The sequence below is a fragment of the Callorhinus ursinus genome, unplaced genomic scaffold (assembly GCF_003265705.2).
Source record: "Callorhinus ursinus isolate GAN/ISIS: 27379988/994484 unplaced genomic scaffold, GSC_fseal_2.0 scaffold24, whole genome shotgun sequence".
NCBI lineage: Eukaryota > Metazoa > Chordata > Mammalia > Carnivora > Otariidae > Callorhinus > Callorhinus ursinus.
Window position 1 is genome coordinate 10,438,857 of NW_027397086.1, and position 23,387 is coordinate 10,462,243.

The 23,387-nt window shown below is 37.8% G+C and overlaps 1 protein-coding gene across 1 annotated transcript in view; it reads left to right on the forward strand.

Moving 5' to 3' along the window:
• The window catches only part of MEGF9 (multiple EGF like domains 9), an 83,374-nt gene extending 61,007 nt beyond the window's left edge, over window positions 1-22,367 (forward strand). Inside the window, exons 3-6 of the mRNA XM_025887935.2 lie at window positions 6,496-6,635; window positions 14,902-15,045; window positions 15,590-15,859; window positions 17,617-22,367. Of these exons, the coding sequence (XP_025743720.1) occupies window positions 6,496-6,635; window positions 14,902-15,045; window positions 15,590-15,859; window positions 17,617-18,068 (1,006 nt within the window). The 3' untranslated portion in view covers window positions 18,069-22,367. The remainder of the gene's footprint in view (window positions 1-6,495; window positions 6,636-14,901; window positions 15,046-15,589; window positions 15,860-17,616) is intronic.
• Window positions 22,368-23,387: the final 1,020 nt, after the last annotated feature.

Consider the following 23,387-nt stretch of genomic DNA (forward strand, 5'->3'; position numbering starts at 1 on the left):
CTAAGAATATTTTAGACTATTTACCCACAAAAATACAAGGAATGTTTAGTATAATAGCCCAATGTTTTCAACAATAAAGCTATCTTTTTTTTTTCTCCTCCAGCAAAGGAGCTTTGCTCATTGCATAATGGTCTTTTCCATAATTGTAGAAAGACAGAGGAATGCTAAATGCATAGTCTTTTGCCAAAATTTCCAATTATTGGGTTTCTTTCATAACCAAAAAGAGAAACTATTTTTACTACCTTTACAAAACCATGACACAAATATGAAGTTAAAAAAAAAAGAATTGCTAGTAACTTTTCATTTTCTTTGTTTTCCCATGTAAAAACTTTTTTTCTAGTTAGGACAACTTTTTCCAGCTTCCTTTTAATATTATTATTTTTTTTTTAATTTTTTTATTGTTATGTTAATCACCATATATTACATCATTAGTTTTTGATGCAGTGTTCCATGATTCATTGTTTGTTCATAACACCCAGTGCACCATGCAAAACGTGCCCTCCTCAATACCCATCACCAGGCTAACCCATCCCCCCACCCCCCTACCCTCTAGAACCCTCAGTTTGTTTTTCAGAGTCCATCATCTCTCATGGTTCGTCTCCCCCTCTGACATACTCCCCTTTTCTTCCTCTCCTGTTATCTTCTTCTTTTTCTTTTTTCTTAAAATATGTTGCGTTATTTGTTTCAGAAGTACAGATCTGTGATTCAACAGTCTTGCACAATTCACAGCGCTCACCGTAGCACATACCCTCCCCAATGTCTATCACCCAGCCACCCCATCCCTCCCACCCCCAACCACTCCAGTAACACTAATATTATTTTTAATATATTGAGAAAGCTTTATAATCAGCAATTTTCTGTTAATTTCATACTGTGTTTTAACTAGTGCTTCAGTGTCTTTCTACACTAAATTGTTTTTATTATTTTATTTTTTTTAAGATTTTTATTTATTGATTTGAGAGAGAGAGAGAGAGAGAGAGACAGTGAGCAAGAGAGCACAAGCAGGGGTAATGGCAGAGGGAGAAGGAAAAGCAAGCTCCCTGCCGACGACACAGGACTCAATCCCTGGACCCTGAGATCATGACCTGAACCGAAGGCAGATGCTTAACTGACTGAGCCACCCAGGTGTCCCTGCACTAAATTGTTGTTAGCTATTAAAGAAAAGATAGAAGAAAAAAATTGATACCTCTAATTATCCATTTTTTCTGTTTCTTGTTCTTTCCATGTCAGAGTGCCAACATGTAAACCGTGTGAGGAAGGAAGGAGAAAAAGCAAGGCTTCTGAATAACCATAAATTAATTTCCCCTAATTAGAACTGTATCTTTTTAGTTGTTCTATGACTTCTTAAGTTCTGATTGATAACATGATATCTAAAGATATGCCATGCACATGTCATTTATATCATAACTCTTAGGAAGAAAATAGACAATGTTTTTGGTAACACAAAACATGTTAAGACATTTGACAACTTGGAAAAAAATAAATTAGCTAGTTTGTACAAAAACACATCAGGTCTCACTGATTTAGGTCCCACGTTATGTAGGCTTTTATTCATTCATTTGAGAGAGAGTGCACGCACACATGAGTGGGGGGAGGGGGCCAAGGGAGAGGGGAAGGGACAAGCAGATCGCCACCCCTCCCCCGCCACTAAGCATGGAGCCCAACGCAGGGCTCAATCCCAGACTCTGAGAGGACTCCGCGATCAGGACCCCAGCCGAAGTCAGATGCTTAACCAACTGAGTCACCCAGGTGTCCCTCCCTTCTCAATTTTAGAATTTTTTCCCCCAAACCATTTCTACCAGGTTTTCATAATGTGCTATCTTTTCCTAGCCACCTTTTTGCTCCAAATTAGCAATTAACCCCATAAATTCTTGCAATTTCTCTAGGTTTGCTAACAAAATTTTAAAAGTAAATAACTTAGCCTTGTCTGCCTTTGCCTGTTACAGAGTCCAGCCCATTTTCTTTATAATTCTCAGAAAAAATTCAAGATCTAGGATTACTTTCATCATCTTCATAATTCTTTTATTCTTGGGTATTGATCACATGCCAGATGCTATGCTGAGTACCCTGGGTATGTAATCTTTAATTTTCACAGTAATCCTACAAAGTTTGGTATAATTGTCATCATTTTACAAATGAGAATAGTGAGTCTAAGATTGAATAAGCACTTGGTCCCAGCTAGTTACTAGCAGAGCTGGAATATGAACCAAGCTCTCTGTCTCCTTAGGCTATGAATTTTCCATAGACCCTGATACCTTTCTTCCTGTGTTCCACCCTTCCCACCCTAGTCAATGCTGTTATAAAATAATGGAAATTCTGGAGATTCTCCATCTACTGATCTAAACAGATCAGAACCTTTTAAAAAAGACATTTTGTTTAGTACTTGTATGACATAAATATGTGCCATATCTTGAAATATGATACACCATTGAATTCCCTTTTGAAAAATTAATGACTTCATGTCAGAAAATACATTATTCATGTTTTAAGAGAGAGTTTTTAAAAAGTTTTATTTATTTAAGTAATCGCTACACCCAATGTGGGGCTTCAACTCACGACCCTGAGATCAAGAGTTGCATGCTCTTCTGACTGAGCCAACCAAGTACCCCTTCAGAGATCATTTTTAAGTGTTCAAACCTTGTAATAGTGGTTCACACTTATGAGTGTGATAAATTCTATAACTAAGCACCTGACACTGTAAGAAAATCTGAGAATCCTATTTGGGATAATTTAAGACATGTGTGGTATATACTTCATTATACTTAGTATGGCTTAGTTGCACAATACTTATGCTTCCTTTATAAATAACTATATTCTTCTTTCTGATATAATTCTCCTAGTAACTAACTCATGTCTATAAAAAGTGACACCAGATGAGCAAATTCTTAGTTTATCTTAGTTGATCTCAGTAGTATAGATTTCTGACTTCTGTTCAAAATCTAGTTTTGTACCCTTATTTTCCAGATATGAAGCTATGAGTCTTTGGTTCTTTCATTTCAAACCTATGGATAAGCATTAAGTGGTCTGTTAACAGGACTTTTTTTTTTCTGTTTTTGATTTCATTGCATTTATATCATTGACCTTTGCTTCAAAAAGCATTCAACAGTCTTTAACAGAGGGAGACCATGAAAAGCGGTGTTGTAAAGGCTTTGTTCTGTAAAATAAGTCACACAGGGAGAGCTTTATATTTGCTGAGTGATTTAATTCTTATACATGCCCAAGTTGGCGATGGGCCCTTTGTAACATGGAGAGCACTACTAGTGCGGCCTCACAGCAAACTTTCCCACTCTTTGCTGTATTAAAAAAAAAAAAAAAGACAGGGGGAGAGAAAGCACCTCCTTCCCTGTTGTTTTAAAATTTACCCAGGAAAAATTTAAAGGGAAAAAAAAAGAAGTTAAAATCTACCCAGGAAAAGTGAAGCATGCTATCTAGGCTAGTCAATCACTTTATCAGGATTCATAAAGTCACTTGTGGGGTTTTTATTTTTACATCAGCAATGAAGGAACATATTCTCCAGGGAGAAAGATGCCTGCTTAAATCAGTCTTTTGAGTATGCAGAGCAGAATTATGAAGGGAAAGTCCACTTCCAGGAATAGCAACTACTTTGAGAACACTGACTATATTATGATTATGAGATATTATGAAGTGATAAGATATTCCAAGATAATATCCTTTTCTTGTAGGTTGGTGAGTTCGGCAAACACTGTCATTAAAATTAACTATTCTTCTGTTTACCGAATAATCTGCCAATAGAGAAACGAGGAGCAAGCATAGTTTGATTAACATTTTAAAAGCCTTAGAAATTGGCTAATAAAATGTTGTTAGCAATTCTTGGGAAGGCAATTATATCCTTTATAATTTTCTGACAGTTCAGTGAGACTTAGGTTGACTAGTTCCTTCTTGTTCAGTAATAACATATTCCTGAATTTCATATTTGATGAATACAGATTTACTTTGCTAGATTTTTAAGTACCTTGGGATATTCTTGTGTAAGCTTATGTGTATTGGGTTTTTTCGTTTGTGGTTTTTTTTTTTTTGTGAAGTTACTTAAGAGACATACTTGGTAATGTACATTTCTGTTGCATATTTAAAATCAAGGCTCATCTTCACTATGATCAGTACAAATTTTAACTAAGCTTTAAGCACCAAAGTATTTGGGCTTGCATCTCTGGGAACCTTGGACTTGGCTAGGCTGCAGTCTCTCTTCAAGCAGTGAGAACTCTTAGCTTTTGTTAAGGAAGACCTGAGATTAACTGGCAGTAAGAAAAGAGACCACTTTTCTTAGGTGGAGTTTATTCTGGGCAAGGCAGAAACAGCTCACTGGGGCGAGAACCTAAATAAATGGTGAATTGTGGTTCTTGGAATCTACCGAATGAAGCTTGATACCGAAGTAGGTATCAAGTTATTTGGCGTGCAGATTTAGATTCAGACTTAGGGAGTGGTAGGTGCCATGGTATAGTAGGAAAAGTCTGGCTTTGTATAAATCAGCCTGACTTACTAGGTGTGGACAATAACTTTAACCTCTCTGATTTCCTTCAATAGTAAAACGAGGATTAGGACTTCACTTAGTAGGGCTATTTTGAGGATTAGAGAGCATATCCATATTTACTGACATAGGCCCTCAGTAAGTGGTGGCTCATTACTGTCTTCAGCATCAACAACAGCAACACTGCTGCTTTCAGATGGCTCTGTTTTATGTTTTCTGTAGAACTGCTTGTTAGGCAACTGTGGAACCTACTATACTAGACAGCTTCAGGATAGGAATACAGAGGTCTATGGGTGGCTGCTCAGGATACAGGACTTTGAAATATGTAAAGTATATATTATTTACAGAAGCCTGGCTTCCTTTCCCTTCTGGACTGATTTTGTTTGAGTAAAGCCCTAAAAATATTCCATGTTGAACTGTTTTTCTACTTTTCCACTCCTTTTTGGCGTAGCCTAGGATAGTGCAGAGAACTGTAAGTAGGAGAGAGAAGTAAACTTTGACTCTAGCTGCTGAAAATAGTTTTTAGGGATGGAGGATGTAGACCTCATTATTTAGCCCAGGGGATGCTGATGAAAAAGAGAGGCATATCTCAAAAAAATAAAAAAATAAAATCCTTAGGTTTGTACACTACAAGAATACACATGGTTGAAAGTTGCTTTACTTCCGTTCTGCAGAGTTCAACTGAAAATTCCAGTAACTCTCAAATTTGGAACTTCTGTTTTTGTAGAAATAGGAATATGGGAATTAGAAGGGGATTACTTTAACTGATATGTGTAAGAGCTGTGTAAGTATTAATAATGAGCTTGGGTTCTTGAACTAAAATTATCAGTCCCATGGGGGCTCATTATTAGGAGCTGAATCTCTAAAAAATATTATATTGAAAAGCAGTTTTACCTTAAATTGTCTCCCATCCAATATGACTGGTGCCATGATATGCTCAGGTGAAGTCTAAAAATTTCAGGTTCAGAATAAGCATATAAAGAAGAGTCACATTGTTAAATAAAATATTTTTCTTTCTTTCTTTGTTTTTAAAGATTTTATTTTATTTTTTTTAAAGATTTTATTTATCAGAGAGAGATGGAACACAAGCAGGGGGAGTGGGAGAGGGAGAAGCAGGCCTCCCGCTGAGCAGGGAGCCCGATGCAGGGCTCGATCCCGGGACCCTGGGATCACCAACAGAGCTGAAGGCAGACACTTAACGACTGAGCCACCCAAGCGCCCCTAAAGATTTTACTTTTAAGTAATCTCTATACCCAACATGGGCTCGAACCTACAACCCCAAGATCAGAGTCACATGCTCTACTGACTGAGCCAGCCAGGCACCCTGATTTTTCTTACTTTAGATTTTAGACTTCTTTTTGGGTTGACAATCTAGAGTTTTATATGGATTTAATCCAGAAAGCAATAGAGGTCCCCCTTATAGTCATATTTACTTAATTGTGAATTCCAGTTTAATTACCAGAAGTATGATTTTAATATAGCCTGGACCTAAAGTAGAAAATTATATCATTTTCAGCATCTAAATGGATATTAATTGACACATTCATTAAGATCTTCGTCTTCATATTCTTCAGCCAGAAGCTAGGTTGGATGAAGACTAGGTGGAGTTTCTTCTCTTCTCCATATTGGGCAGGGTGGATGCTGATGGAACTGTGGAATGATCCAGGAATGAGATATAGCAGTGGTACCAGTTCTATGCCCCACTGCTTAGTAAACAAAGATTTCTAAGCACTGGGGACTTATGTTCTCCATGGCTCCATTATCAATTATTTTAAACTACCTAAGTGCAGAGGATTAAATTGTCACAAATGATTAGTGTTCGTATGTCGATTGAATGTTTATAGTCATGAAGTTGTTAAACTTACAATTCAAAAAATAATCACAATAATTCTAGTGATTAGAATCTAGTTGAAACTGTTTCTACATTAAGATCATCTATTATGGGATGTTAGGCAACAAAACTTTCAAACTCATTTACTTTTGTTCATTGTCTTTGCTTTTATTTGCAGTTCTGGGAAATGCCAGTGCAAAGTGGGTGTCACCGGCTCTACATGTGATCGATGCCAGGATGGATATTATGACTTTAGTAAGAGTGGCTGCTTGCCCTGCCGATGTAATAATCGGTCTGCCAGTTGTGATGCCCTCACAGGTACACGCTTTCCTTAACTTTGTCATGTAATTAGTCTTTTATTCTTTTCATAAATTTCAAAAATCATCTTGGTTGGAGAACTATGGAAGCAAAGAAGACTATATGAACTAAAATTCCAGAAAGGGTAGAACTCTTCCTAAGTAAGTGGATGATCATCAACCATTTTATTTCCAGGGGACATTTGCTGATTCTGGTCATAGGCTAAGGAGCAGATTTAGCCCAAGCAAAGGAATTCTTCTTGAGGAAAGAGATACAAGAAGAGTTTTTGGCAGTTGTTTGGGACTTGTATGATGGATTGGAAACTAGAAGAGCCCTAAACACAAGGCCAGTTTTCTCACAGGACATTAGCTGATTGTGTAAGAGATGAAAGGCTGGCCCAGTAGGTATAAAGAAGTCTTTCAGTCTTGTGGTGCTTAGGAGATAAAATCCCTTTTGAAAGGGGCTCTGCTACCATATCCCACCATCTCTCTCTCAAGACATTGCCAGGTTCTGAAGTGTGTGGAGTGGGACCTGGGCTGAAACCACCAAAGGGCAGTACTGAGTCTGTTGTAGTCTTTCAGGGCTGAGGAGACTCAGGGATACTAGGTTCTTAATCAAAAGCATTAGAGGGCCATGACCAGGAAATAGTGATGAACCATAGGTGAACTGACTCATACTAAAATTGCAGTCCATCGCCAACCCATCTCAATTTTGAATTGGATTGAGGCGATTCTCTCATTATATCTGCCTAACAGAGAAAAGAGGAGTCACCTGTGGTTCTTTTATACACTGCATCTGGCATACAATCAAAAATACTAGACAATGCTGAGGAGGGCAAATGTGACCAGTAATAAAGGGAAAAAAGAAACAATGGAAGCAGACCCAGAGATGATCCAGATGTTAGAGTTAGCAAACGATGCCTTTAAAATAACTAAAATTCATGCTTTAAGGAAATAGAGGAAAACCCAGAAAATAGGTAAAAAGGCAAATTTCAAGAAAATTGGAATCTGTAAAAAACCAAAAGGTCAGTCTAGGACTGAAAAATATAGCATCTGAAATGAATAACTCATTGCATGGGTTTCACAAAAGATTATTCACAGTGAAGATAAGATGAGTAGACTTGAATACAGCTCAGTTAAAAATATCCAACTGAAGCACAGAGGGGAAAAAATGCAATGGAAAGAACAGAGCAGGAAAGACATGTAGGACACAGCCCAAAAGACTAACATAAATGTAGTTGGAGTCTCAGAAAGAAAGGAGAGAGAGATTGGGGCAGAAGCAAAATTTGAAGAGATAATGGCCAAGAATTTTCCAAACTGGTGAAAGACATCAGCCCACCGATTCCAAAAGCTCAGCAAACCCCAGGCAGTATAAAACAGACCATATCGAGACAAACTATTAGAAGCTAAAGACAAGGAACTCTTCCGATGGTCAGTTTTCCTAAATGTAAGGATTAGAAATCCTTCCTTGGAAATCTTTTTTCCCCAACAGAAAAGTCAGGACAAACTAGTCTGACAAGTACAAGTGTTTTTATGAGAGCAGGGTAGCAGAGTACTTGAAAATACCCTGGAAAGTATTTGAAATTCTTCGTTTTACTCCTCTAGTCCATGGTGAAAAAAATTGATTTAGGAGAAATCGTGTTAATTTTTTCTGTTATGTGATCTGGTCCCTGGCTACTTACTGGTTCTCTCTTGTGCTATTTTTTTTTTTCTACTGCCCGTGATCCAGTGATACTGGCTTCTATCCGTAAAACAAGCTATCTTTCCTTGTCCTAAGGTTTACATACATGATCTTTCCTCTGCCTAGAATGGTCTTTCTAATATCCACTATCCCACCGCTAGCCCCTTTACCTTATTAAATCATTATTTTTCCTTCAGGCCTTCAATTAAAGTTTACTACATTGGAAAGCAGTTCCTGATACTCCAGGCTGAATGACAATTCCCAATTATGCACTGTCATATGCACTTGTATTTTTTTGTCACAGTACCTACCATAGTTTATAATTATGTATTTATTTATGATTATGAGTCATGTGTGGCTTACTAACTATATTGTAAGTTCCATGAGGGCAGGGGCAATATCAGTTTTGTTCATCATTGTACACAATCTCTAGTACGGAGCTTGGCATTCAGTCAGTACTCACTAAATGTCTGTTAGGTAAATGAACAAATGAATGAAAAAACACAGAGGAAAGATAAATTTCAATCCTGGTTAAGGACAGGAATGCTTCATCATACTGAGTTGATTTACATTTCTCCCCAGGTCTTGTACAGTAAGAAAGCAGTCTACACTGCTGGTTCTCACTGCTAGTTTTCCTTGCAGCAATGAAGTAGATGTCTTTAACGTCAAGTAAATCCCAACCTGTCCTTGCTCAAAATAATTTAAGGCAAAAGATAGCCTTTCCGTGGTTACGATTTCTAAAAGCAGCTAGGAATAAGAGAAATAGATGGTTTCTCTGTTTGGAAATATAATAAAAGTGGAATTCAACATGCAGGGATGCAAGTACTTAATTGAAACCTGCAAGCTTAATATATAATCAGCCTTTCCTTTTGTCTCAGATTTTTTTTCAACAGCACTGTGATACGGCTGCCCTCTGGTGGCCATTTACTATGTTTTCACGTCTCTACATTTCCTGTTTCTGTTAAGTCTTTTTCTAGACTCTGTGTTTTAGATGAAACAGATTTTAAAGTAACGTTTTTGTGATAAAATATATTGGGGAAAAACATTTTGGAAAACAGTTTCACAATGTGTATTGGAGTCTTCATAATACCTCCTTGATCCAGTAATTCTGTTTCCAGAAATCTATTCTGAGGAAATAATTCTAAATTCATAAAAAGCTTTGTGTTCAAAGAGGCTTACTAAAGTGGTAGTTATGATTCTAAAAAATTAGACAACCCTATTTCTATCCACAGAGAATGAAGCCAATTATGTTACCTACGTAGTATGTGGTTAAGAGCATGGCAAGTGCAATCTTGACTTGACTTTGGCCAAATTACGTAGCCTATTTCTTCACCTAGAAATGCAGATAATAACAGTAACCGTCTAATAGGTTGTTGTGATGATTCAGTGCAATATATTTATAAAGCCTTTAATACAGTGCCTGGCTCATTATGTGTAATCAATAAATGGCAACTATTAAGCTGTCATTAAAATTTTTTAAAGAGTGGTATATATAACAACGTAAGAGAGTGAAAAAAGCAGGGCGTGAAATGACATGGCCATATATTTAGACTATTTGAAAAGCAAAACTTAAACTTATATACATAAGGAAAGTTTTCAAGGGAAAGTATTCAAAATCTTAATGACAGATTTCTTATGGTAATTTTTTTTCTTCTACTTTCCCATATTTTCTAGATTTTCTTTATTGAGTATATATTTACTTTAAAATGGAGGTGGGGAGACTATTATTTTTTCAAACTAGAACTTTATGTTCGCATGGTGTACTTTTTTTTTTTTTTAGAAGATTTATTTATTTTTGCTTCTCTTGGGGCGCCTGGGTGGCTCGGTTGGTTAAGCGTCACACTCTTGGTTTCAGCTCAGTTTATGATTTTAAGATCCTGGGATCGAGCCCTGTGTCATGCTCCACACTCAGTGGGGAATCTGTTTGAGGATGCTTTCCCTCTCCCTCTGCACCTCCCCCCACCGTGTGCATGCCCTCTGTCTCTTTCTAAAATAAATAAATCTTACATGTTTGTCTTCTTCATTTGTACTGTCCGCTAAGTGATCTCATTCAGTCACCCGGGTTTAATTTAAAATGCCATCTATGTCTGTACTGACTACCAGATTTACATTTCTCCCTTGATCCTCACACTCAAAGATCTAAAGTCCATTGGCCATCTTCGTCTGGATGCCTCAACTGGCATCAGAACCCTAAGACATCCAAAAGAGCTCTACCATGTAAGCCAAGCCTGCCTTACTCCTAGTGTTCTTCATTTTGTTGACTGACACCGTTCGGCCAGTTGCTCAGTCCAAATGCCTAGGAGTCATATTTGGTTCCTTTCTTTTCCTCACTGCAAGTTCTATCAGCACAGCATTCAAAATCCACCATGAATTTGACCACTGTTTATGACCTTTGTTACTGTCATCCTTGTCCAAGCCCATCATCTCTCTGAGCTACTGTGACACTCTCTCATCTCCTCTTACCTCCTCTCTTGTCCTCTCACCCCAGAGCCCACCCCACCACAGTCCAGTCTCCAAGGAACAATCAGAGTGATCTTTTTAAAATGTAAAACCACATCATGTCATTCCCATGCTTAAACCCCCGGATGGCTTCCCATCCCTCTTGGAATAAAATTCAGACTTCTTTCTATAGCCTGCATGACTTTACATTTTGTGGCCCCTGCCTTTCTGACCTTATCTTCTGTTACTCTCCCTTGTTCACTTAGGCTTGGCTTTCTTTCTTTTTGACAGGTTAAAGTTTGCCTTCTGCCCTGTAGGGAGGATCAGGCATTTCTTCCCACAACAAAGCACATTGCCGTATTTCTGACAGGTTTATATATAAACTATGAAATGGCAAAATAAATAAGGACAAGGCTTTTTACAGGTGGCGATTTATGTTTTCAAAGCGTTGTCATTGAATTTGGTTGGAAAGGAGCCCGGCATTCTTTTCTTTGACTGGTTGCTTTCTTGGTTACCCCTACCAGATTAGTTTGCTGCCTAGCCAGCAAGCATGATGAGGTCATCTTCAGGAAACACTCACTCCTTTTTTTTTTTTTTCCCAATTGGTAATCCGCTCCTTTGGCCATCTTTCAGCAAAGAGAATGTGAATTTTAAGACAGTATTTTTGTATTTTGGGAGGTTCCAGGCAGAGTATAATAAAGTTAAACTTCAGCTAATTTATACATACCTTTTATCATAAAAGAGAGACCCTCAACTTTTAGATTTTAATGGGAATTTAGATTTCATGTAGTGCAGCTTTTTTAATTTATAGATGAGGAAATTAAAACATAAAGAGAAAACATTTGTCTTATGGAATAGTTTTTCACCCTTTGAAATATTCATGTTACATTAAATTATTAGCCCAAGAATTACTGCACTTTACAGATTAGAAAAGTGAGAGCCAGAGAAGTTATTTCCCAAAGGTCCCATCACTGGTAAGTGATCCGCTGGGAGTGGGACTCAGATCTGACATTAAATACTGTACCAGTTTTCTTATGCTCTCTTGCCTCCCGGAGAGGAGCTATAAGCTGTTAGAAAGGTAAATCCACACCCTCAGTTCCTACTGGATGTGGATTTGAAAGGTTATGATCTTTATTGTTATTATAAAAACATTTCCTCCAAGTTTCTCATGAAATGTTTTAAACTTGCTTGAGTTCTTAAAATATTTTTATAATACACATGCAATAGAGTTTATAATGTATTAGCTTTGTAATGAGGAAAAAAATCAAGACAATAAAAAAAAGGATACAAGCATACCAGAGACACGTGAAGAGTAGAGGGGAGAAACCAGAAGGACTGTTACCCTCACAGCTACTGTGAGCACTCTGCTGTATTTATGTCTGTCTGTCTGTAATTTATGAGTTTTCTTTCTCAGTAGCTGTGTTCCAGGTGCGTGCTATTTTTGAAGCAGTGTAGAGTAATGAGTCTTATTATTAGAGTTGTTTTCATCTTTCCTTTTGAGACAACATATTTACCACACAGGGTTATTTTTTTCTCATTGACTTCTCATTGTAGGGTATGGCATAAAACAAATGGAATAAATTCTTCTGGAAAAAAGTGTTTAATTGTTATAAATTTTATAATTTCTTAGAAAAATTTATATTCTAATATAAATGGTTTAAGAGAATGGAATGATATTGTGATAAGCACCAAGGCTTGATAGTTTATCTAAAATAGTAAAAAGCCCCCAAACAATAAGCATGTAAGCCCAATAGCATTGTAGAAGCACAATATTGGCTGTATATATATTTATCATTTTTAAATAAGAATAGCAATATGACCTGTTCTTGCCACATTAGTCACATGCAAATGGCATGTTCTTGGAACACATCTTTCCCCAAACATCCTTATTCTGTTAGAGGACTATTAACATTTTTGAGGTATTTTGAAAGTTCAGGACTTTATCAGAACTTGTTTTCTTAAAAATTATTTCCACTGCACATTTTTAATAGGGGGCGTTCCCGTGGCCAGATTTTACACATAATGCAGGTTTTGATTTTTACACACTGCAGAACACTTTAACATTTAAGATTATCTTATTTGTTGGGGCCCCTGGGTGGCTCAGTCAGTTAAGTGTCCAACTCTTGATTTTGGCTCAGGTCATGATCTCAGGGCTGTGAGACCGAGCCCTGCATTAGGCTCCTTGCTGGGCATGGAGCCTGCTTAAGATTCTGTCTCTCCCTCTCCCCTGCCCCCCCCCAAACAAACAACAAACAAAAGATTATCTTATTTGTAGAGCCAAAATCCGCAGTTTGGGTTTCTTACTATGTATTTTTTAGCTATTTTTATTGTCACAAAGATACATAGCTAAAGAGACATCAGAATATAAAGAGATGTGGAAAGATATCAGTACCTAATGTGTTTATGATTGTATGAGGCTATACTACTACTTTGTTATATATGTGAAAAGTATCATTAACACTAACAGGCCTTAAAAAGTTATATGATTGGGGCGCCTGGCTGGCTCAGTCAGTAGAGCGTGCGACTCTCGATCTTGGAATCATGAGTTCAAGCCCCATGTTGGGTGCAGAGATTACTTAGAAATAAAATCTTTAAAAAAATTATATGATTGAAGGCGACATTTTCATGTGAGTTTGATTTAGTTCAAAGTTAAGTGTTCGGGTAATAAATTTTTGAACCTGTCTTTCCCCGTCAGTTCATGAAGTTTGGGAGAATTCTGTTGTAATTACTTAAAACTTGAGGTGTGCCATGTGTGTTGATAACACTGTCATTATTTGGTTTTTCAAAGTTTGCCCCAGTTGTCAGACCATTTTATTTCAACAGCCTCAGTCTCTCTCCCCTTCTTCTCAAATATTTCACTCATAAGGAAAAGAAATAAAATACAACTGTTTATGAATAGTTTCAGCATTGAATGGTGTTTCGCTTATCATGTAAAATTTCATTGTCTTAGGTTTCTATGTCACATTTTCTCACTTATTCCTGTAATAGCAGTTCGAAGAGTCCCTGTGCGTCTCTGGCGCCTTAAGGAAGGGATGTTAATTACACTGCACTTTTTCATTTTCTGTTTTTAGACACTATGCTGCTTCAGTGCCTGTACGATATCTTTACTAATAGGGTACCACACGGGCGGTAGTACAAACACATCGCTTTGCTCTTCTCCTTCCTTTTCATTTCTCTACTAATTGTTTTTTTTAAGTTTTTACTTGTTTATTTTTTTAGTAATCACTACACTCAACATGGGGCTCAAATTCACAACCCACAGATCAAGAGTCACATGTTCTACTGACTGAGCCAGCCAGGTGCTCCTATTAATTAATTGTTTTTACTTTGATCTCAAATTTTTTTAATATAAAAATGTATGGAGAATAATGTAATGCATACTCATGTACCTACACATAGAATTAATAAATATTAACGTTTTGGTATTTTGCCTAATATTTATACATATTATATACAGTTATATATTTGAAATAGAAAATTTCAAATACAGTTGGAGTCCTCTCTTTTTTTCCATAGTCTCGTTTTTCTTCTTCCCTCCACAAAGATAAGCAGAGCATAAAATTGTCCTATGCCCCCTCAGTCCACATTTGATTTTTACTGCATATCATATGTATGTACCCATTTGCTTCGTGTATTCTGTATCCATTTGCTTAGTATTGTTTAGGATGGTTTTTAAAATTTTACAGGATAAGTAAGTACTCTCCATCTGTTTTGTATCATTCTGCAATTTGCTTTTTTTCAGTCAACATTGTTTTCAAGATTTATGCACGTTCATACATATAGGTCTAGTTCACTTTTTTAACTATAGCAGCCCAACTATGAAAATAGTATATAATTTATTCTTTTTTAAGTAGGTCTTTAGATTGTTTTTATTTTTAATTTGAAAATAGTTGGCTTGCTTTCTGTATGTAGTCAACCATCAACCTGGGCTTATTGCTACTCTACTCATGTACCCAGCCTTTCCCTAGAGTTTACAATCTAGAAGGGGACACAGACCTCATAGACGTGGCCAATGTAGAGATAAAATGGGGTAGATTAATTCTAATTCCTTTCACACCACTTCTTCTGGTGAACTTGTAAAGTCTTTTGGTTGCATGTATGATTTGTTTAAAGTTATTGTGCTTTCAGAGTAAATCTTTAACTTCTTAAAATAATTTGCTTCTTTTAGGTACTTGTTTAAACTGCCAGGAAAATAGCAAAGGGAATCACTGTGAAGAATGCAAAGAAGGATTTTATCAGAGTCCTGGTGCCACGAAAGAATGTCTTCGCTGCCCTTGTTCAGCTGTGACGTCGACAGGCAGCTGTGTCATAGGTAAGGACGTCCTCTAAGTCTTCGTTTTGAGAGGAAAAACCAGGCAATCAGCTATCAATTGATATCAAGTGTGTTGCTAAATGAAGTTCTGGGCTGAGAGGAGAGTGGAGTGAGTAGGTGAAAGGGAGTTAAGGTTTTTCTTTCTACAGATTTGCAACCAAACCCAAATACATATATGAAATGAGACTCGAGGGAGAGATGAGGAAGTTTTTGTTAAAATCTTGTTTATTCTGTCTGTCACAACTAAAGAAGCAATAAAATAAAAAAGTTATGAGTGCCTCGTCATTACAATTACTCATATTCCTTGAGTAAGCATATTTCTTTTGTTTCCCACCTGCAAAGAGTCTCTGGAGGGCCCCATCATTTTTACAATTAACTGGACAATTAAGAATTAAGAAATAAGGTATAGATCATTAGTCTCTTTAAGTTGGAGAAGAGATCGCAGGGAGGGTTTAAAATCCGGTTTGAGGACTAGTAGTTGGCTTGCATTTTTCACTTTAGCTTGAGGCTGTACTGAGTCTCTTCTGTGTTTTCTCCCTTTTAGAATCGGGTGAATTGGAACCTAGGTGTGTCCAGTGTAAAGAGGGTTACACGGGCCGGAACTGCAACACGTGTGAAAACGGCTATTACAATTCTGACAGCATCTGCACCAAGTGCCAATGCCATGGCCACGTGGACCCAATTACAGCTCCAAAGATCTGCAAGCCCGAGAGTGGTGAATGCATCAGCTGCCTCCATAACACCACTGGGTTTTGGTGTGAGAACTGCCTAGAAGGCTTTGCCCGAGACCTCGAGGGAAATTGCATCAAGAAAGGTAACACTTCACCTAAGGTGGTACATTTAATATCTAAGCCTAGCAGTGAAAAGTTCAGAACAGCCACCTTTAGCTTTATAAAACCTTCTGATCCCACCAGAGGAGTTTTCTGGAAATAGATTTTGATAGATATTTGCCTAAAGGGATCTCCTTCTATTCCTGCTGCTCTCCTGCTGCTCCAGAGTCAACTCCAGAAATCTGAGGCCCACGACAAAGTCATTGCAGGCTTCCCACATTTTCTCTTCATCTATTTTCATTTTTATGTTAATGATTTAAAAGTCCTATGATTTCTTTTATCCTTTGCTTCCTATATTCTCATCACTCCAGTGACCAGCAAAGGTTGTTGGAAGTAGGTCCTGTAATCTGGTTGGAAGTTCCAGCTGAGAAACCAGAGTCCACCGTGGCATCTGTCCTAACTTCGGGCCAGAGTTTTCCCATGTGGGATGGAGGAAAGAGTAGTAATATTCCTTCTGACTTTTAAAAGAAAAAGTTACTCATATGGCAAAATGTTTCTTGCAGGAAAGGTTGGTAAAGGTTTAGATAAAAATAAATGATTAGAAATTCAGGATGAGTTAGAGATACTCAGGCTTTATTGGGTCACAGAGTGATGAGACCATCCTCTTCTAGAAACCACTCTGATATTCTGACAGATGCTGAATACTGGGCTGATGGTCTATGGCAAGTGTCGTCCCTCTACCACCTTCTTGATATCCTTATTCTGTTGTGATCGAGGCTAAAAGACGGACACTGAACCCTGTCACTAGCCTGGAGATCCTGTCACTAACTTCCCTTTCCCGTTTGGAGGCATGCTTCGTCCATACTTAGCTGACAGGATCGTGATGATTTTTCTTATTAGTTACTAAGTAATGTAAAACATGCCTCTTTTGGGGATAGATTAATGTGTCTGACTGTGGTGATGAATTAGAATGACAATAGAAGCCATTTTATCGAGTGCCTATGATGGGCCAAGCCCTGGGAACATTACCTGCAGTAATGCTCCATTGCGCACTATCTCAGCTAGCCCTCCCCAGAAACTCCGCAAAGTCCGTATTATCGTTCCCATTTTACAGATGGGGAGCCTCCATGTTAACAAGATTCACTTACTGATCTATAGCCCCACAGTTTGGTATTTCTACTCAGCGGTGCTGCATTAGCACTTTAATTATGAAATCATCTATGATATACACAAAGGAAGAATTACTACACATATGGTTAAAGGAAGGCTGTGTTTTCTCTTGGCTGACATCAACTTTGGACATTTAAATTGTGTTTTTCAGAAGTAACTAGAAATACAATTTTCCTTATTCTGTTTTTGCCTCCTTTGAAGAGAATTTCACCCTTATGAAATGCCATCAGACATGTGGAACTGATTTTAGTTCAGATAATTGCCTTTTTATCCCTGTCACTTTTAACCAAGTGATTCAGGATTCAGTGTGACATATTTACTGCCTTTGCAGGAGGAGGTATGAATCTATCCCAGAGTCAAGAAGGATAGGAAACTCCAACATTAGAATTTTCCCAAAGATTTTAATATTATACATTTTGGAGAACAGCCATGGATGTAATAATCTAGCTTTCTAGACCTTGATTCTTTTCACTATATTTCTTTAAAAATTATTTTTAACTTGCATTACCTTAAAGCAGAATATCATGTCAACATCCCATATCAACTTCCACTCCCATGTGTATTTCTTTTATTGTTTCTTAAAACTAGATAATTTTGTCTTTTACATTTCATTCTCTGTTTTTATTTTCAGAAGTTATTGTTCCAACACCTGAAGGTTCTACCATTTTGGTTTCCAATGCCTCTTTGACCACATCAGTGCCCACCCCTGTTATAAATAGTACCTTTCCCCCCACAATCCTGCAGACTATCTTTTCAGTAAGCTCTGCTGAAAACAGCACATCAGCATTAGCTGATGTTTCATGGACCCAGTTTAACATCATCATTTTGACAGTCATCATCATTGTGGTGGTGCTGCTGATGGGATTTGTGGGGGCTGTCTATATGTACCGGGAGTACCAAAACCGGAAACTCAATGCCCCCTTTTGGACCATCGAGCTGAAAGAAGACAATATCAGTTTCAGCAGCTACCATGACAGCATTCCCAATGCAGATGTGTCAGGACTCTTGGAAGATGATGGTAATGAAGTAGCTCCCAATGGGCAACTGACCCTGACGACACCCATACATAACTACAAAGCCTAAGGAGCTAGAACCGTTGTCTGGATTGTTAGACCACAGTGCTCACTAAGACCACATCAGCTCCTGGGCCAGATGAGGCCTGGGTAGAGTTTGCTGAGAACGCAAAGGCATAGAGTGCATCTGAAATTTTTAGGTACAAATTTGTAATGCACTTAGCCCATTACTCTTAGTTTCCCCCATGAAGATCTGAAGCAGTCGCTGTCAATAAGGACTTGTGGTAAAGTATATTTTTGTACCAAACTACATGGGAGTATAGAAAGGCTGAACCCTGTAGTGCAGCCCACATCTACTCTGACCTCCGAACAGACTCCTGGGGAAGTGTTCACCAAACCAGCGGAAACAAGATGGAAGTGGAGGGGGAGGGACTGCTGGAAGACTTTTCATCTTCATTCCTGAGACACCTTGTTTAAAAGGAGAGTCAGGGATGATACTCCTTTTACTGTGCTAAAAGGCATCACCGAAGAAAGCTTAATGTCTGGGCTGTATCACAATAAACAATCTCGACTGTTTTTAAAAAGGGGCAGAAAAGTCTCAAGAAGATCTTTAGAAAAGCTTGATTTTTCCTTCCCAAATTCTTGCTCAATGATAGGATCAAAGCACAGAATAAGCTTCTAATGGTAGAAAGAGGAAGGCAACATCTGGGAGCAGGAAGCTGATGGTCCTCCTTAGGGTCTCAGTGTAAATGGTACATTGTCTAAAAATAAGGTTTCTTCCTGCCTCTAGAGAAATAAGGTGTATATAGTTAATGTAGCATATCTGGTCAACATTGTATTTGTATCTATTTGTAAAAAAAATCATGTCATATTTTATCATGTAGAATTTATTTGTACAGCAGTTAATGGTGTTGTAAAAAGAAAATATGGGGATCGGTTAAAATAGAGTAACATAGATGGCAGTATTGCTAGAGCTGGGACTCTGGTGACCATCCGTCATTTTTAGTCCCTCTTTGGACACTGTTGAAATTTATAAGAGGTTGAATGTTTCTAACCTTTCTTTCCCTTTCTCAGTCTCAAAGTAGAGTTATATGTTCTCTGACTTACTATAGATTCAAGCAATAGATTTTTAAGCAATTGATTGTTAAGCTGGGATAGAGGCTGCGCTCTCCAAAGCACTCCCCCGATTAGATGTTAGCCAGTCTACATATTTTACATAGATTAATGTAGAACGTATCCTCATGAAAAAAAAATGTCTCTAAATGTAGAAGATAGTCTTCCAAAGGAATTAGAAATATTTTAGTTCCAAAAGAAAAGCCATCGTATCGCTTGGGATCCCCTGTTTTCATGCCTGTGAAATATTTATATTCTTCCTCCATCCCCCTCCAAAAAAATACCTTTGAACATAGCTTATCATCCAGACTCCACGAGGTGTATACCACCTTCTTGCAGAGATACAGTTCTGCTGTCTTCTTGTCCGGTTAGAGGGTGGCTCTGGAGGTGGGTGGGTACAGTTAGTCCTTGCTTTTAGACACAGCTTTTCCCTAGAGGCCACACACTGTTGCTCTCATCTGTTATGATATTGACAGACTGTGGGTTAAGCAAGCCAGGAAAAGCAGCCAGAAGTCAAATATAGGTATTTATTAGGAAGAAGGGCAAACTGTCAAGTGGTTAGAAAAAAAAAGCAAGGATTTATTAGATCAGACCTAGGATATCCAAGTTGACAGCCTTGCCTAACTTACCCCAAGAAAAACCTGGAATTTGGTCATCCCTCTGTAGGAGACCCCTCAGTTTTCTCAGGTTTTAGAGATGATGTTCTGGAGGATGGACAGACAAATATCTACTTCTGATAACCTGAGGTGCTCCGAATATTTGGCCACTGCTCATGAGGGTAGAGGTTACGTGGCATTACATTATATTAAAATCAGTGACTATGGCTATAGCCCTTTGCAGTTCACAAAGCATCTTTCCATATATGTGTCCTCTGTTCCTCATCATAGCCCCCTGAGGAAGTAATTATTGTCCCCATTTTACAGATGAGGTTAAATGTCTTGTTCAAGCCTCTACAATATGTCATTATTAGGCTTGGAATCAGGCCTCCTAATTGAAGCACATGTTCTCTCAACTATATGCTAATGCAGAAACTGCCTAGCCCCAGACCAAGAAGGCTGGGAGGAAGAGTCCTGTCTGGGACTGTTTCTAACTTCTGTAAATACAAGGTATGGTCCAGGACCATACAGCTGGGAAGGAGTTTGTGGAAAGGACACAGGAGGATTACTATCTGAAGCTAGTATTGGTGATAAGAAAACAAAACCACCAGTTTGTGCTTCATTAAAGGGAATGAATCCTCCCAAGCGGGGAGGGAAAATGTGCTTTCCCCACAGCTGCCGCCTTTGCACGTACAGACCGAACACTGCACAGTTCCAAGGAATTGTGCAAACTGACACACCTGCCTTTTCCCAGATTGCCATCCCCTCAACGTGATGGATTGAAGGTGGTGAAGAAGGAACATTCGTTAAGTAGAAGTTAACTCAATAGAGAAAGCATGAGTGTTTGTCGGGGTCTAAGAGCCAAAGCCAAATCATCCAGATTCTGGCTATATAGAGATTTTTTGAAACAGACCTTAAGAGATATTGCAAACATTGAATCACAAGAAACATTAACCTCTAAGTACTGATTAACAACTCTTAGGTCATGTTCTTAATTCTTCCCAGTGGAAAAAAAAATTAAGGTCTTAGAATTTTTTTTCAACAATATTCTTTAGTGCCCCCTGCTTTTTGCTGGGGGAAGTAATTTTGCTCTAGAATTTAAATCAATCGTGAAGTGATCTACCAGCAAAATCAGACTAGGAAACTAGAGGGAATATGCATTACACAATATTCATTCCTCTGAAGGCAGGATCCCTATGAACCATGGCATTCAGCACTGGGATCCCATCAGTCCTTTAGAAAGATAATATGGGAAGAATTTTTAAATAAGGATTAGAAATGTGTTTATTTTCAAATAAGGCTAGTGTGAATCTTATTGATAAATGACAGATACTGCTATTAAGTGATAATTGTGTCTTCATTCATTCATTTTCATAAGCCCTGATGCATTTCTGACAGATACCGTAGGTACTGTTGTTAACTATGTCTGTCCTCCCTTATTTTCCCCTCCTTCCCTGCACTGTCAAGCTCCCAGATGTCTCTTATTAATGGAATTTCTCCAGGTATAGGGAAAAATGGTAATAAAAACTAAAGCTCACTTGTACTAAGGTCCTATGGATTTGATGTGTTACTACTCTGAGGGGTACCTGCATTTTAAGAGAGAACAGAGCAGATGTGGGATGGGAGGAGAGAGATCTGGGGGGAGAGGATTTGTACAGTGTCAGATTATAAGGCTGTTCTCTAGCCCTAACGTCCCCCAGAAAATTGGTCATTAAAGCAATACTCACTGCCCCGCTAGTTCATTTTGGTCAGCGAGTGCCTTCCAGACATTTAGCCCTTCTCGTGCTGTTTTGGAAGCAGAGAGCTAAAGCAATAGTACGTGTTCCTAAGAGCCTCAGTTGGGACGGGGTTATTAGATCACTCACCGTGGTCCTCTGTTTTTTGTAGGACACACGGTGAACGTAACAGCACTTGTAATTAACATTCCCTGGTTCTTATACTTTGAGGTATGTGGATAGGAGTTCAAGATATATGCATCTCAAGGAAAGCTCTCCAACAAAAAGTTCAGAGAAGTAAAAAGCGACCCAGTGTAACCTGTTAGAGCAAGGAAAGCATTTCTGGCCTTATGATCCATTATGATCTTCTTGGACAGTATGGGATTTGGGAACTAACAGGAGTTTGGTGTGTGCAGGGGAGTGACAGAAGGTTAGTGGCGATTTTCCTCTTTAACCCTGAGCCAGTGACTATGCCGAGGGAAAAAGCGGGGAGAACACACCGGTTCAAGACGTCAAAAACGTCAAATGGACTGAAGGTTATGGATCGTTAAAATGGAAGTGGTTGAATGATGTTTTTTCCAAGGCAGACAGGAGCCTCCCTTACGTGTTACTTCTGCATATGCAATCACTGCAGCCGGGGTGACGACATGAGCCACGGTAGTCCAGAGCCGAAGGATCTGCAGCTGAGTTCTCACGCTAGGCAAAAGCACTCTGTCCTGCATTACCTGTCAGCCCGAGTGATTGGGGAATGTTTCTGAAACATTGAACTCGTCTGTATGTCACTAAAATTCTAACACAAATTTTTTAAAAAAACGTGTCTCCTACATACGCTGTACTAGGCTTCATGATGCATTTCTAAATTTGTGTATGATTTGAATATATGAAAAGAATTTATACAAGAGTGTTATTTAAAATTATTAAAAAAATAAATGTATATAATTTGTACCTATTGTAGATTTGTTGTTTTACTTTTTTTATGTGGTCAGATTTGTTGGAAGTCTTTTAACATAATAGCATTTATTTCCAAACCACTTCGTGAAAATCTTTGAACGCTTCATTTATTGACCATGCTTTTTGTTTTAACTTCTTTTAAATAATGTTTTTCCACTTAGGAAAAGAAAATGCCGTAAGATTCCCCCTCTTAGAACAAAATAAAACACCCTGGGAGGGGGGCGCATTTATTAACATATATCCTTGTTTGTACTTTTGCCTGTCCCCTATGAGATTCATTGGGATTTCCATGAAAATATTAAAGAAAAAATTTTTCCTCTTGAATTTCTTTTTCATACGTATAAAAAATTTTCTTTCTTCAGTGTAAATCTGAAGGGAACAATGTTCTATGCATTTATTAGACAACCTGCAACGACCGTACATCTTTTTATTATTTTGAGGTACCCTTGAAGATCCTGTATTTTGACAAAGCTTAGTGGTGTTTAATGGGATGCCATCTAGAAATCCAAGGGGTATTTTGGAAAAAAAAAGAGAAAGTAAGTCAGGCTTTCCTTTGTGCTGAGAGCTTTATAAACTTCAGTTGGTTTATTCAACTTCAGTTGGTTGCTATTTAAACTTCAAAACCCTGTTTTTCCTTTCTTTTCTTGTCACACAAGAAAATAAGTCATATTACTCTATAATCCCACCTTATATTTTTATACATGTGGTTCTATACATGTAGGTCTATAATGTATATGATTTGGGTATTATTTTAAGGAAATGGAACAAGCATGGCAGAAATCTAAACAAATTAAAATCTCAAAAGAAAGGAAATGTATGTACAATCTTAGCACACCAAGAGGAAGTATTGCCAAAAATATTACTTTTATAGTATTGAATTCATACTTTGGATGAAAGTCTATCAAAGACATTTATTAGATTGTCAAAACTGGGTGTATTCCTTTTTCATAGGAGTGTAAGATGCATATGTTTTATTATTTTTTTAAAGATTTTATTTATTTATTTATTTATTTA